The following is a 16986-nucleotide window of genomic DNA, read 5'->3' on the forward strand; positions in this document are numbered from 1 at the left end:
AAAAGTTGAAATAGATAGTTGTTGGTTGTTATCTGGGTGACCTACAAGAAGCTCTCTGGAATCTCACCTAGACCTTAGACCAGAGGAAAAACTGATCACTTCTCTTTCTCTTTCCTTCTTCCTATTTCTTCTCTCACTTATTTTTGCTTTACCTTACTAAAAAATATTTTTCAGTCTTACCTCCCCCTCCTTTTCTCCTGTCTCCGTTTTCCTGCATATCCTATCTTTCCTTTTCTTTTGTCTTTCCCATAAAACCAAAGATTTTTAATGGAATGGAGCTTGTCAATATAAGACCTCAAAAATAACATAATCAGGCCCCATATCTGCCACTTCTCTGTTCCTGATAAACTTGTTTGCTTTTACACTGATTAGGCCTAAGGACAAAGAAAAGTGTGACTTGAGTTCACACTTCTCATTCCCCTTTATAAGAAAACCACTAGGTAACAGACAGAACCTTAAGAGAAATAAAATCTCTAGCCTGGCAAAGGAGGTAAGGTGGTTTGTTATTTCACAAATTGTTTTTGTTTTTGAACCTGGGAAGTTGTTTTTGTGGTGGTATTGTTGGGAGTGCATTCCTAACATAGTGCTAATAGGTACTAAGGCTCCTATAGACAGTGTGAGAATGGTAAGTGCTAAGGGTTCAGATCCTGCTACAGATAATCAAGTGTTGACTGTATGTGTAACGGTAATTGAGCAGAATCAGAGGGTGCCAGGTAAAGTCCTGAATGTGAGACGGTTGATATATAATCATATATTTTCAATGTATGGGTTATCATGTAATATTTTATTTGTTCTTACAGCCAGGTTGTCAAAGTATTGACAGTAAACTGCTAAGCAAAACATTTAAAAATTGTGTGCTTAAAGTCATTTTCTTTTGAAATTTCTGAATTTGCAGTAATAGCTATTTTCAGTGGAGAAAATATTTGGACGAGTAGAAGAAAGGCGCATTAGAATTTTTTAAGGAACTCTCTTTTCAGTTTGCCGGTGAACTCCTTATAGTTGAATAATTGATGTATTTAACTCTTTTGTAGGCATCCTCTGGTATTACGATTCCAAAACCCCCAAAGCCACCAGATAAGCCGCTGATGCCCTACATGAGGTACAGCAGAAAGGTAGGCGCTTAGGACCTGGAAAGGAGCGAGGACACTGTCTTTGCCTCTTCTTCACTTTACATCCAATTTTAGATTGGCTTAGCCAGCTTTTCTGTGCATATTCAGAGGAAAGGACCAAAAAACTACAGTTTTTAAAACAATTAGTTCTGATATCAAAATTCCAGAACAAAATCCAACAAGAGGAGCATGATTAAATAAACTTTTAAAATCCTTAGGACAGAATGTTCTGTAGCCATTAAAGTCATGTCTTTTGTAGAATATTTAATGACATGAGGAATATGTTAAGTGAAGGAGAAATACAAGACTATATGAATTAATCTTATTTTTATAAACATAATAGCAACCACATGTTAGTTTGAAGGGGGAAAACACAGAAGACAATGATTCTCTCTAAGCAGTAAGCTTATAGTAGTTTTTATTTTCTTTATATTTCCTCAGATTTCCCCTATTTTTTTTTTTTGGTGATGAACCTACATTCCTCTTAAAATAAAAAATATCGCCAATATCTTTATTAAAAGGCAGAGCCTTTTAACCACTATCCAGAAATTTTAAACCTTTTGGTCTTGACTATTATATATGTATTTAAAAATATGATGTATTGTGCTATGCAAATTAAGCATTTTCTTCTAAATTCACATGAACTTTCAGAGACACAGCCTATGTTGTTGAAGTAATTCATCTTAAGCATCTGTAGTGATTAGAGATATTCTTGTCTATCAAATTGAAGTATTTATAAGTGAATGGCATGATGTCTGAGATCTATCTTAATCCAGTAGGGCAAAGATGACATGAGATTGGCCAGCCATTGATAATTGTTGAAGTAGGCTGATGAGTACATAGAAATTTGATCCTGTTTTCTCTGCTTTTTATGTTTAAAAGTTTCCATATTTTTTAGTGTCTGTACATTTAGACATCAGTATTGACATTTCACCTGTTTTCTTTTTAAGGTCTGGGACCAAGTAAAGGCTTCCAACCCTGACCTAAAGTTGTGGGAGATTGGCAAGATTATTGGTGGCATGTGGCGAGATCTCACTGATGAAGAAAAACAAGAATATTTAAACGAATACGAAGCAGAAAAGGTAGAGTAGGGGATCACAGTGGGATAGATAATGTGTAAAGTACATAAACATTGGCTTACTCTTTATAAAGGAAACATAAGATTTGGTCAGAAGGCTGATGCTGTACTGAGGCTCTGTCTACCTAAGTCAAGTCAACTTCTCAAGGCCTCCGATTTCTTGTCTGTAAAAAGAGATAATTATCCCAGCACTCTGCTTACGTCATAACTTTTGATAGTCAAATAAGATAACATAAGTCTGCATTGTAACCTGCAAAATGTTAATTATAAAACCAAAAAACATTTGAATTTCAGATAGAGTACAATGAATCTATGAAGGCCTATCATAATTCCCCCGCGTACCTTGCTTACATAAATGCAAAAAGTCGTGCAGAAGCTGCTTTAGAGGAAGAAAGTCGACAGAGACAGTCTCGCATGGAGAAAGGAGAACCGTACATGAGCATTCAGCCTGCTGAAGATCCAGATGGTAAAAGAAAAAAGTGGGGTTTTGTTTCTGCTTTCTCTGAGAGTTACTAAGATATGAGAAATCTCCTAAGTTTTTATTTCTTGTCCTAAATGGAAAAGAAAGCATAATTCAAGTATCATCTCAGTATTTTGGTTATATTAAGATTTGTATATGAATTTCCCACAAGAAAAAGAAATAATCTTTTTCAGTGTAGAAAATAGCAAAAATTATTTATTGTTTATCAGAATCTTTGTACTCAAAATGTATGAAAGGTTTTTAAGTCACAATTAGGATTTTGCCTCATCTGCTTTTAAAAAGCAAAATGCATTCTAATTATATCCTGTTTTTTTATTGGTTCACTAAATTTACTGAATTAAAGGCTCTTAAGGGAGAAGCTAATGAGTATGTAGAAACATTACAAAATTTTCTTTCTATTTAATTCAGAAATCCAAAAAGAATGTATAAATATAGCTCATGCTACTACTCATGAGGGTACACCCGCACACAAATAGCAGAGCTTCCTAATTGCCATCCTGAATGAGTACTTAGCAGGTGTGCTGATTGTTCTGGTCTTATGCAGCCAGGCAGGGTCTGAAGCTGCAAGGAGACAGAGAGATAGCCACCTGCAGTATGAACACACTCAACCACACATCTAGTGTGCTGTATAATATTAATAGTTTCTTTGTATGCTGCTGTCATGTGCAAAAGATTAGAAGCTCTAGCTATAAGCAACAAAGACATCAGGAAAATGATTTAAGATCCCATCTTAAAGTAGCAGTAACAAAGAGGAAGCCTATAAGAACTTTAAAGACAACATCAATGAGGGAGGAAGCAACAATAGCACCTAAAGACAAGAATAAATTGATAAAAGTAGAGAAAACCAGAAATCATTTTTTAAAAGAATGGACTGGAATATTGTTCTCATAAATACAGACAGCAGAATGTAATACTATAGAGAATAGACTATGGAATAGAAACAGTAATGAGTGTTTTGTGGTTTTTTTTAACTTTTTTTTAAGTTAATTCCCTTGAACATCTGACTCCAGACAGTACTGAGTGTTAAGCCGAATAATCAGCAGTGCTAGACACAGTAGCATCCTCACACTTTAATTACTCAAATGGGATGATTAACAAGAAAAACATAAATAACTGAAAAACAGAAGATGTTCCATTGTACAGATATCGGGAGGATGCGGGTCAGTACAAAAGGAAACAGAGGCCAGCAACATAAGTAGAAAATAACTAAAGCTTTCATTAATAGCATGAACATTGAGAAGGACTGAAGAGATTCACTCAGAAAGAGTCTCAAACTTGGGCCTATTATGTTTTTAAGATCAGATCTTGCTAGTAAGAAAGTACAGGTAGCAATTAAGATGCGAGTATGAGGGTGTCGTTAGCATGCCAGTATGAAAATGATCAGAAAGAGGAAGACTTGGGAGGTGGAAATGTATGTAAAACGTACATAAGAGAAAGGTGGCATCTGCATGAAGTACAACAGCTACTGACTTCTTTAACAGAGAACTGTCAAAAGATAGACATGGCCAGGTACCATGGCTCATGGCCGTAATCCCAGCACTTTGGGAAACTGAAGCAGGAGGATTGCTTGTAGCCAAGAGTTTGAAACCAGCCTGGGCAACATAGCAGGACCTGTCTCTACAAAATACTTAAAAATTAGCTGGGCACGGTGGCTTGTGCCTGTAGTCCCAGCTTCTCCAACTGAGGCTGAGGTGGGAGGATCAGTTGAGCCCAGGAGTTTGAGGCTACAGTGAGCTATGATCATGCCACTGCACTCCATCCTGGATGACAGAGCAATACCCAGTCTCAAAAAAAAAAAAAAATAGGGCATATGCAGTTATCCACACAAGACAATGAAGGCTTTTATTCAGTGAGAGACCCTTCATGGGATAAATAGCTGTTGAATTAAATCATAACTAGAAAAGCCATTTCCCACAAAAAAGGAAGCAGACGACTAACATGCAAGGAAGTACAAGTTTTTAGCTGTAGTATTCATGATAATGAGAATTTTAGGAACTATTTATTTAACTGCCACAATAAGGGAGGTGCTAGACTGTGACATAGCCACACAACATAGGCCTCTGTAGCAAGGGTTCCTCAAGTGTGGACCCTCTCTGTCTGGTGAGACACTGAGGTGATAAACTGTTTCAGAGAGGAGCATTTGTTTTAATACGTATTGCTTAAAAGAATGCTCTCTTTTTCTTTTTTAAGTGAGTTAAAGAAAAAATATTAAGTAAATAGTACAGGCTGTTGAAAGATATATGAAAAACTATAACGGTGATAGAGCAAAGACTGAGATTAAGGAAACACTAGATAGCTATTAAAAATAAGCATAATAGGGTGGGCACAGTGGCTCACACCTGTAATCCCAGCACTTTAGAAGGCCAGGATGGGTGGATCACATGAGTTCAGGAGTTCAAGACCATTCTGACCAACAAGGTGAAACCCTGTCTCTACTAAAAATACAAAAATTAGCTAGGTGTGGTGTCAGGCACCTGTAATTCTGGCTACTTGGGAGGCTGAGGCACAAGAATCGCTTGAACCCAGGAGGTGAAGGTTGCAGTGAGCCAAGATCAGGCCATTGCACTCCAGCCTGGGTGACACAGCGAGATTTTGTCTCAAAACAAAGCAAAACAAAAACATATAAACCAGACCTATACTGTATGAACTTGGGTCATACCATTACACACTGACAACAGCTGGCTAAGTGTAAACTGACAAAAACTAAATTTGAAATCAAACATTTATTTTTCATCTATAAATTACTTGAAGGCCTGGGAAACTAAATATTGTTAGAGATGATGTTTTCTCTGCTGTGATAATTTTACAAATGGGCATTTTCATTCATTTTTAAAGTGCTTCAGTGACAAAGACACTGCCGAGTTCATATGATGTTCATCAGTTGTTAAGCGCCTTAAGTTACTACCAGGAGAGTAAAACACGGGGCAGAAGGTCAATGAGTGCCATCACATGCAGCCTTCACATTGATTCCAAAGCCAAAAGAGAAATATATCTCGTTCATGTTTAAGCCAAATCCTTCTCAGACACACATCATCACTTAAAGACTGGGAGGTAAACTACTACCTTGGCCAATGAACACATTTATGTCCTCTGTATGGTTTTTATCAAGTAACTGCCCCAGAGCTCCCATGATGCTGGTCAGGTCCACTTGTTAGGCCAGCGAGGGCCATAGTTCCTTGATAATGAAGTGTTAACATTGTTACACTCCTTTTTATGGTTACTGGTGACCTAATTTCCAGAATAATCTGTTCATTCCAGATTACGATGATGGCTTTTCAATGAAGCATACAGCCACCGCCCGTTTCCAGAGAAACCACCGCCTCATCAGTGAAATCCTTAGTGAGAGTGTGGTGCCAGACGTTCGGTCAGTTGTCACAACAGCTAGAATGCAGGTCCTCAAACGACAGGTCCAGTCCTTAATGGTTCATCAGGTAAAGTCATTAAATACTTACTTCAATAAAATGGGCCTATTGCCGCAAATCCCAAGTGACGTGATTCTTACACCATGTGTACATGTACGTGCTAAATATTTCAGTCTAAACTGTTGCTGATTTGGAGAAGAGGTTTAAGGAAATGGACTGTTCCCAGAGGTTTAATAAGTTTGTCATTAAAAATTGTAACATAGAACTTTGTAATGGAAAGTATATTTGTTTAGATATACATGTGAACTTAAGAATTTTGAGGCATCCTATCAATCTTTACTGCTCTACTAAGTATTTTTTCCAAAGGAATTGCTCTGACCTGAAACAGTATTCTTTAATATTTGCCTGTTTATCACAGTCATTTCTTTGTGCTGCATTTTGTAGTTTTTAAATCTTAGCTAGACTCATGTAATTAATGATCTGAAGTAAAAATTCAAAGCATTATTTGGTACACTGTTTGAAATTGTGGACCATTAAAAAATGAGACATATTTTCTGTGTTTGACATTTGCTTTAGAGAAAATAATTAAGTAATTATAGAGCCTGATCCTGTCTTACAGCGAAAACTAGAAGCTGAACTTCTTCAGATAGAGGAACGACACCAGGAGAAGAAGAGGAAATTCCTGGAAAGCACAGATTCGTTTAACAATGAACTTAAAAGGGTATCTGTTTAATATGTTAACTATACTTTTATCACGATGCCTGTTACTTTATTTTTCCTCATTCTTTTTTCCAAAATAGTGTTTTAATGAATGTTGTTCACTTTGAAACAGGGTTAACTTTACTATATAACCTGTAAGATCTTTTTTTATACAATTTTTCCCATCCTCTGGCAGAATTGCAATAAATTTGAAATATCATGGAGTATACACATATCTACTAGGCCTATAAATGCTAGAGCCCTCTGATATTTTAAACTCCCATACAGTCAATTACTTTTATTGTGATTTATTCATAAAATGTCTTCATTAGATGTAATTCATAGTTTGCACTTTACATGTAGACAAGGATATCTAGTTGGTAGCCCAAAATATAAAATGGAAGCCTTATGTATACCCCAGAACTTTCACTGTTTTGCCTCACCAGCTGCTCTGGAATATCGGATGTTATACAACTGCTACAGCAGCTTTCTTTTCTTGTAGACCCAAGAGTTTCAGAGAAGACCTAGAACCACATTTTTTTGCCACACACACAGACACACAGGTGTATAGAATATATATATATATATAGTTTGTGGGCAAGAAAACCAACTTTTGAAAGAATATTTCTGGCTCAAAAATTATAAGAAAACATTACTAAGAGTTCTGGTTTATTCTGACTAGTTGTGCGGTCTGAAAGTAGAAGTGGATATGGAGAAAATTGCAGCTGAGATTGCACAGGCAGAGGAACAGGCCCGCAAAAGGCAGGAGGAAAGGGAGAAGGAGGCAGCAGAGCAAGCTGAACGCAGTCAGAGCAGCATCATTCCTGAGGAAGAACAAGCAGCCAACAAAGGCGAGGAGAAGAAGGACGACGAGAACATTCCAATGGAGACAGGTAACCCACTAGCAACAAACACAAGGAAGTGCCAAGACTTTGTACAGCTGTCTTTAATTTAGATTTTTCTTTCTAAGTGCAAGTTTTCTGATACCTGCCACTGAGAGTGATTCCCAGTACTGAATTTGACATGATATTGACATTCAATATTTTAACCTTTATTGCTTACATTATTTATCAAGATGTAGTTATTGCTTTAAGATCAATTATCTTAACAGCATTGGTGTTAAGATAATTGTCTTTGGTGTCCTAGGACAGCATTCTTCAAAGTAATACCGATAGGCCAATTCTGCCCACCACTTGCTTTTGTAAATAAAACTGGAACACAGCCACACTTGTTTGTTTACATATTGTCTATGGCTGCTTTGGGGCTAAAACAGTATAGTTGAGTAGTTGCAACAAAGACTGCCTAGCCTGCAAAGTCGAAAATATTTGCTGTCTGGCTCTTTACAGAAAAAAATGCCAACCCTGTCCTAGAAAAGCCCTTACTTCTAGGTATATTGATTTTCCTGATTGAAAGCAGCATCCCTCAAGGTAAAAAATAATAGTAATAACTTGTATGAATAAAACTTATATAAAGTACTGATTACAATGATTATCATTTGTAATTTTGAGATGACCTAACCTCATAGCACTGTTTTGACACTGCCTAGTACACTGTGTAAACAGGACTAAGCTAAAAGTTGTTATGGAAAACAAAACCAAAGGCTTCCTGGAGCATCGCTGCAAGAAGTGGGAGGGACAGTAGTCATACTTGGTACTCAAATGACAACCTCCAAGTGTCATACTTTGTAGTCAGATGACAACCATCTGGAAAACATGTAATGAAATACAGATCTTTACCAGGTATTTTTGCAAAATTTAATCCAGCAGGTTAACATTTTAGATAGTCATATGTTAGGTTTCACTATCTGAGTCTCTGTTTTGTATGAACATGTTTTTTATCGTAATGAATTTGGAGCATGAGCACATCTTTGTGGTTAAAGTAAGAGCTTGAAATTTAAAATACTGATTTTTGCAACTGTAAGAACACTCTGTCCCTTGCCTCTGTTTTGGCACCTGTGAATGAGGCATGTCTTATGCTTACGGTTTGCAGGTCTTTACTCAAATTCTGTTCTCCTAGCTCAAGGAAAAACCTGAAGAAGATCGTATGACACTATTAGAGCCAAAAGCTCATGCTTTTAATTTCCTACAGGAAACAGTCCAGCATGACTTTAAGAAAGTATCTAAAAGATCAACCTTATATCATTTCTACAACTGCTTCTCCTCATTTAATCCTTAGCACTACAGACTGACTCTCATTTACTGTCCAATAGAAATAAAATGCAATTCACATGTGAAATTTTAAATTTTCTACTAGCGACCTATTTTTAAAAGTTAAACAAAACAAGTGTTTTAACAATATATTTTATTTAATTCAGCATATCCTAAGTAACATTATTTCAACACGGAAGAAACATTTTTAAAATCAGCTTTCCTTTTTTTAAATAGTCTTCAAATCCAATGTATATTTTATTTTTCTACACATCTCAATTCAGAAGAAAATTGTTATCAAAAGTATTTGATCTGCATTTATTTAATAAATTTCATAAATACAGCTAAAAGTTAGGTTTTCATACCCAGATTGTTCCAACATTCTTAAAAGTTCTGTAGTCACACTGGCTCATTTCAGGGGTTTAATAACCACATGTGGCTAGTGGCTCCTGTATTGGACAGCCCAGTTGTATGCTGTCAGCATAACTAGAGTAAAATTTCATCTTGGAACTGACAGTGACAAATATGTGATTACAGAGGAGACACACCTTGAAGAAACGACAGAGAACCAACAAAACGGTGAAGAAGGCACGTCTACTCCTGAGGACAAGGAGAGTGGGCAGGAGGGGGTCGACAGTATGGCAGAGGAAGGAACCAGTGATAGCAACACTGGCTCGGAGAGCAACAGTGCAACAGTGGAGGAGCCCCCAACAGATCCCATACCAGAAGATGAGAAAAAAGAATAAATGTTGCCTTGTTTTATGTGTTCTAAATACTTTTTTAAATGAAAAAATGTTTTTTGGTTTTAATGGTGTTATGTGGTTTGTGTATTAATTTTTTTCTTGTCCATATCACACCACCAAAGGCTTTTGGACCATTTAGCCTCATGAACCTAATGGCACAGTCAGTCACCCTTCTTAGTGTTGTGAAGATGGCCCTTTTCTTTGGATCTTGTTTCTAGCCCTCAACTGCTGAAAGCCTCAGAATTTAGATTAATTGAGAAAACACCCTCCTCTTTTAGAGAATTATCCTTTGATGCTGCAGAATCTACTGTTACAATGCCTTCCTACAGCTCACTGGGGTGCTTACCAAAGCCATAGCTTTAAACCTTCCCAATCCCCATCAACAGTTTCCTGAAAATCTCCTCTCTTGTTTACTTCTGCAAAGGGTAGCTTCTTAAAACTGTAATCATGTATGAGTATGTATTTGTTCACTTCCCCTTTTTTACTTTTAGTCAATGTCAGATACCAAGAGTTGTGTTAAGAAGTTGAGTGTAGGCTACAACTAACTATGCTTGGATCTTACCGATCCAGAAATAGCTCCCATAGTTAAGAGTAGTTACTTAAGAAATGGTCATTAAAGTGAACACAACGCATATACATTATCTATACTGCTTTTTGTTATGATTAATATTGGGTATGTTCTGGTAAATTCATCCTTACTGTATAGAAAAAAAATTACTTTTTTACCAGGTTTTCCAAAGACAGACTAGATCACAAAACTCAAGGAATTTAATATTCTTGTAATGGACTAGATAATTTAAACTAATTAGCCCATTCCAGAAGAAAAACAGCTGGGAATTAAGTTAATCCACTTGAAATTATTTTACAATAATCAGAACATTCAAAACCTCAAGGCTCAGGATCCCATAGATCGAGCCCACCTTTTTGATAAACTCTTAGTACTAAGTCTTGAGACTAGAAGCAAGATAGTTTGTGACACATGCTTCCCAAAATCTAGAATAGATTTTTACTGAATAGTGGTATATCTGATGGTATATGTTTCCTAAAGGTCCAAATATAATAAAAAAATGAAAAAAAAAGGTCTCAGTGTTTTTAATGCACTACATACTTGTATGCAAGACAAGCATCCAGTTTTCTTTCTGTAATGCAGTGACAGTGTGGAATGACCACTCAGCCATTGCAAGTTTGTGTACTCGGGGCCCTTGTCTCACCCAACTATGTTTATAAACTGCTGCAAAAGTCAGTTCACTTGTACAAGCTACTTGTGAAAATCAGTTTTCATAGTCAATGTCATATATGGAAGTTGGCCTTTGACTGCAAAAGTAAGGGGAATATGTTTCCACATTAACATGAGGAATATGAAGAAATCTCTAACATTTGAATTATGTTTGAAAAAGTGGCTAAAAACTCTAAGTCCTGTACTTCTATGGAGAGAACTTTTCTATACTGGCATGAGTGAATTTACAATGAATTCACTCTTAGTTCATGGCACATTAGTGACTAGGAATCTGTTCAGCCTCCTGAGAGGAGGGAGGAAGGTTGTCTGGTGCCAACAACTCTTGACATCTGTTTCCTTGTGTGGCAATGATTTTATCAAATAGATCTGTTTCTGAGTGTTGGCCATTATATGACTAGGAACTCAGCCTATCTCATCTCAGACAAATTGGAGAGCCTCTGATACATTTTCTAGTAGTCAAAATGGGGTAGATGTAGATTAACGTGGGTGGAAAACTGCTCAATTAAAGATAGCAGGTTATTTACTATGGTATCCAAGGTTCTAAGAGAATGGAAGTGGTTCCTTTGCTCGGCTGGAAATGGAACTGGGAAAATAAGTCTATCCAGGCCCAGCTTGCCCATACAACACTGGCAATTGGCTGATGGCTGATGAGGGAATTTTTTTTTTTTGAGATGGAGTTTCGCTCTTGTTACCCAGGCTGGAGTGCAATGGCGCAATCTCGGCTCACCGCAACCTCCGCCTCCTGGGTTCAGGCAATTCTCCCACCTCAGCCTCCTGAGTAGCTGGGATTACAGGCACGCACCACCATGCCTAGCTAATTTTTTGTGTCTTTAGTAGAGACGGGGTTTCACCATGTTGACCAGGATGGTCTCGATAACTTGACCTCGTGATCCACCCACCTCGGCCTCCCAAAGTGCTGGGATTACAGGTTTGAGCCACACTGTAGTCTCGCTCTGTCACCCAGGCTGGAGTGCAGTGGTGCCATCTCAGCTCACTGCAACCTCCACCTCCAAGTTCAAGTAATTCTCTCTGCCTCAGCCTCCCAAGTAACTAGGATTACAGGCGCTGCCACCATGCCTGGCTGATTTTTGTATTTTTTAGTAGAGACAGGATTTCACCATGTTGGCCAGGCTGGTCTTGAACTCCTGACCTTTGGTGATCCACCTGCCTCAGCCTCCCAACGTGCAGGGATTACAGGTGTGAGCCACCGTGCCCAGCCCCATAGTCCCCCAATTTTCTAACAGGAATTTTAAATTCCGTAACATCCCATCTATAAACAAGGCTGTCTTTTTAAATGGCTCTCCAACAGGATGTGATAATTATGTATTTCTATAAAGCCGAGATTTGGGGAGATATATATAATTCACATTAACAAGATAATGTAAATGCCCTATGGAAAACATAATACTTGGACTATATTTGAAAGGGGAATCTGGGGTCATGCATATTGAAGTTCAACTAGATCCCTCCAGATTTTTTGTTTTGATCCTACACATTTAGAGACTAGTTTGGGATTTTAGACAGTTGGTGCTGACAGTGTGAAATTCCCATTGCCTGCAGTTAAATTGAAGCTTTGGTTTCTCATGTGAACAGGCAGTGAAGCCGGGATTATACTTTAAGCCCTCATTTCAGAAATAGTTTCCCTCCACCCCCGAGCACTACCACACATGGTCTCCCCACCTGGTTTCAGCTAGTGCATGAGTTTTCTCTTGTTTTTTACCGCTGGGCAAACCTTGCTGAAACAACAACCGACTTCTTAATGATTTGCACATTTGGAGGGCTTAACGTCTTTGCAAATGAAAAATCCACTGTGCAATAACAAGCTCAAAGGAACTCCGGGCCTTTTTAGAAGAAATCATGCTGCATTACACTGTGGCTTACTGCAATAATGTTTCTTTGATCAGGATGGAAAAGAAAATACTGAGTTTAGTAGAAAACAATGTTAAATGTATTTGTAATGATACAATTGTGTATAAATGTTTTACTATTAGGTTGAACCATAAGAAATTGCCAGTATAGGATTTCATCTGCAAAATGACAATTTCACCTGGTTTAACCTAAATTCTGCATTTTATACTCCAAGAACAAGCTCTTAATGGCAGCTTTCTACATGTGAAATGATGGAACTTTCTGTTTGCCAGAATGATCTACACTTCTCTAATAGTTTATGTCATATTGTTAGCCAAACCCTGATTAAAACACAAATCTCAAACTATTGAGTTTTTAACTGCCTGGTGTTTAAAATACACTGTGGTGAATTTATAGTTAAATTAGCTCATTTATGTTCACACATTTTCTCATTCAGCACCAGAAACTTTCTTATAGCTCTTTTGCATGTATTCAGGAGTAAAAAGTATTGTATGGGGAGGGGAAATTCCCAAATGATAAATGCTTTTTACATAAAACTGAGACAGTAACTGCAGATAATAGCTCCCTTTGAGGAGCCACTTGAAAGGCAGGAAAGGCTGCCTTTTTATTTTCTTTATTATTTTTTGAGAGTCTCACTCTGTCGCTGAAGTACAGTGGCACAATCTCAGCTCACTGCAACCTCCACCTCCTGGGTTCAAGCGATTCTCTTGCTTCAACCCCCTGAGTAGCTGGGATTACAGGCGCATGCCACCACACCCAGCTAATGTATTTTTAGTAGAGACGGAGTTTCACCACGTTGGTCAGGCTCCTCTCGAACTCCTGACCTCATGATCTGCCCGCCTCAGTCTCCTGAAGTGCTGGGATTACAGACATGAGCCACCGCACCTGACCAAAAGGCGCCTGAAACTCCTTGACTTTAAGGAGCAGCAAGGACCCTAGCCAGCCACCTCCACACCCCTCCAGCACTTGGTCCCAGATTCCCTAAGGTCTAAGGTCATCATGGCTCTGCTTAAATAAATACCTGTAGTCTTGAGGAGCTCATCATCTCTTAAGACAGCTCACTCCTTCTTTAGTTGACTAAAGGTATTTCCTCTCACCTAGCTAAAAATTGTCTTCCTATACTTTCAGCCTCCTTCTTATTCACCTTGAAGTCAATTAGAGTACATGTCATTGTCTTCCAAGTAAAAGATCTTCAGATACTTTAAGACGTGCCCCTTGAGATCCTTTCAGAAGACAATTTCCATTCTCTTTTTTAAAATGTTTAATTTTTTCAATGTACAGAAAAATTTGGAACATAGTTTCCATTCTCCTTGCCCTCTCTCCTCCAATGTATCTCTCCTGGGATAGAAGGACTACCTCTTTTCAAACACTGTTTTCTCTATAATCTGCTAAAGTCATGTTTCCTCCCCAGTGTATTGCACTTGAGATACAACATCTCTAGTTCATGGAAAACACCTGCCTAATACAGGAGTGGTCTTATGATGATCTCAAGGTCCTGGACAGCACAGAAGTTTTATAACTGTACTACAGATCCAAACTCTATGAAATAAGTGTTGATGAATGTTTTCAGATGTAGCACAACAGAGAGCACACGGATTCAATTCACTGACCTAGTAGTTCTCAAACTTAGTCATTTGCATGCCGCCATCACAATTTCTACCATTTCTTGGTACGATTTGTGCTATTATTACTTAGCAGCTTTCTTTGAATCAACATCTTCCACTTGAATGATTTGTTTTAAAGGGAAACTATATCAGCATAAATGTTACAACCATTGTCTTTTGTGATAAAAATAAAATAATCTTTTAGTAGTTCTAAATCTTTTAGTAGTTCACAAATCTTTTAGTAGTTCTTTCTGTTTAGACTTCAGTATGTACTATTTTGAAGAGCATTATTTAAGGCCAAGTGTGGTGATTCATATCTGTAATCTCAGCACTTTGGGAGACCGAGGCAGGAGGATCACTTGTGGTCAGAAGTTCAAGACCAGCCTGGGCAACATAGCAAGACCCTGTCTCTATTTTTTTAAATTATTTAAAAAGGTTGCCAAAGATCCCGATACATGGTGGTCTGGATAACACTCTTGGGAGAAGACAGCACTAATGGGAAAGTCTCGCTTCTGATACCTGAAGTTTCAGGAGGTTTGTCTGTTTAGAAACTATCCCTGGATCAACATTGGCTTAGAACTCAGGGCAAATTAGTGACAGTTAATTCCATGATCACCTAATAATAATCAAAGCCAACATTTGTTGAGCATTTACTATATGCTCATGTGTTTTTTATACTCTTTATTTTCTAATCCCAGAAGTTAATATTAGAGTAGATCACTTTATCAATGAAATCTATATTTATGATCTTGGGCCTGAGTTGATCCATCAACTCTTACAAACCATTTTTCCTGGAGAGAGGAAAATTAGCCTCAGGCTGTTGTACAATATATTAAATGACATCAAGATTGAACATCTGTGCTAAGGATTTCATCACTGTGGATCAATAATTCAAAAGACTCGAGACAAAAGAATCCACTTGGAGATCAGTGTTCTTGCAAAGGGAGATGTGTGTGTAAAAACTATTCCTTTTTTAATCCCTCTCTCCTTCCCTCAAAGCTCTTCATACCACCAAAATGAGATAGTACACACACACAAACACACAGACTTCAATAATTTCTAAGTCTACAATAATACAAAATATTGTGCTATATAAAGAACTACCCTGATGTCAGACGTACAGTATGTTATGTGTGCATTTTACCCTGTGTGGTTTCCTGTCAATCTATGAGCAGTGGGGAACCTGTTAAAAGACAACCCCGGATGGGTGCCAAAAATTTCATGAAGTACCAAATCAGATGGATATTATGCAGAATAACTCTCTGACCTTTAGCCACCTCTCCCTGATGTGTGCCGTGGATAGGTCTTCCTCCTTCTCAAAAAACATACCACGTATTCTGAGACAATAGCTTTAAAATATCCCTTTGAAGCCATCAAATGTCAATCACAGCATAGGTTGCTGTGGTTGTGGTTCTCAGGTGGGTGGTTCTGAGATTGAGCATCAGAACCTCCCAGGGAAGCTGTCTGAACCCCACCCAAGCCGACTGAATTAGAGGCTACCAAGGTGGAGCCTAGCAGACTAGCACACCAAAGTTTGGAGAATCACCGATTTCATTTAATCCCTTCATCTTACCAAAGGGGAAACTGAGGCCCCCAAAAAAGAGAAGTTGGATCTCATCTAAGATCCAACTGTCTCAGTGCCAGGGCTAGAATTGTTTTTTACAGCTTCTTCTGAGGAGAGCAGAGCCTCAGGATATTTTTAAAAACATGTTCAAGCCTAGTTGGACTGAACTTTGCCAAGAGTTGGACATTCTTCAGCGTGTGACACTTTCTAATGTTATACTTTTTAATGAAAGATTATGAATATCATCTCTGTTTTAAAGATGGGGAAACTGAGGTTTAGAAAAGATCACACAATTAATTTATGGTGGAGACAGGATTCCCAACTCCGTCTATCTGACTCCAATGCTATGAGTGATAGGTACCCCCATGTATGCGATTAAAACTCAGACTGACAGCCAAGTGACCTTTCCCACTTCAGCAACTCTTTAAAAGCACCGGCACTTTTCTCATAACCACTCCAGTTCTTTTTTTTGAGACGGAGTCTCGCTCTTGTTACCCAGGCTGGAGTGCAATGGTGCCACCTCGGCTCACTGCAACCTCCGCCCCCTGGGTTCAGGCAATTCTGCCTCAGCCTCCTGAGTAGCTGGGATTACAGGCACACACCACCATGCCCAGCTAATTTTTTGTATTTTTAATAGAGACGGGGTTTCATCATGTTGACTGGGATGGTCTCGATCTCTTGACCTTGTGATCCACCCACCTCGGCCTCCCAAAGTGCTGGGATTGCAGGCGTGAGCCACCGCGCCCAGCCCACTCCAGTTCTTAAAATGATTTGTTTAAGAGAGTGAAGGGCTTAGGAGCAAGTGGTTTCTCTTAATAGAACAGTAATAAAGGCTGGTGTCCTAGTAGTCATTTTCCAGCTATTTGTGCAGATGGAAACATTCACAATGACGACATTCCCAAGATGTAAATATTAGCTCTGTAGGTTTTTGCAGGGGTTGTTTTGTTTGGTTTGAGACAGTCCCGTTCTGTAGCCTAGGCTGGAGTGCAGTGGCATGATCTCAGCTCACTGCAACCTCTGCCTCCTGGGTTGATTCTCCTACCTCAGCCTCCCAAGTAGCTGGGATTACAGGCACATGCCACCACACTCAGCT

At 38.4% G+C, this 16986-nt stretch overlaps 1 protein-coding gene across 11 annotated transcripts in view; it reads left to right on the plus strand.

The window, feature by feature from the left end:
* SMARCE1 (SWI/SNF related BAF chromatin remodeling complex subunit E1) overlaps nt 1-9685 on the plus strand; it is a 27217-nt gene extending 17532 nt beyond the window's left edge. For all 11 annotated transcript variants that reach the window (XM_078373640.1, XM_078373643.1, XM_035300583.3 and 8 more), the window contains 7 exons: nt 1032-1112; nt 2060-2191; nt 2482-2653; nt 5927-6099; nt 6650-6751; nt 7412-7622; nt 9414-9685. In XM_078373640.1, the coding sequence (XP_078229766.1) occupies nt 1032-1112; nt 2060-2191; nt 2482-2653; nt 5927-6099; nt 6650-6751; nt 7412-7622; nt 9414-9622 (1080 nt within the window). In that variant the 3' untranslated portion in view covers nt 9623-9685. The remainder of the gene's footprint in view (nt 1-1031; nt 1113-2059; nt 2192-2481; nt 2654-5926; nt 6100-6649; nt 6752-7411; nt 7623-9413) is intronic.
* Nucleotides 9686-16986: the final 7301 nt, after the last annotated feature.

The sequence above is a fragment of the Callithrix jacchus genome, chromosome 5 (assembly GCF_049354715.1).
Source record: "Callithrix jacchus isolate 240 chromosome 5, calJac240_pri, whole genome shotgun sequence".
Lineage (NCBI taxonomy): Eukaryota > Metazoa > Chordata > Mammalia > Primates > Cebidae > Callithrix > Callithrix jacchus.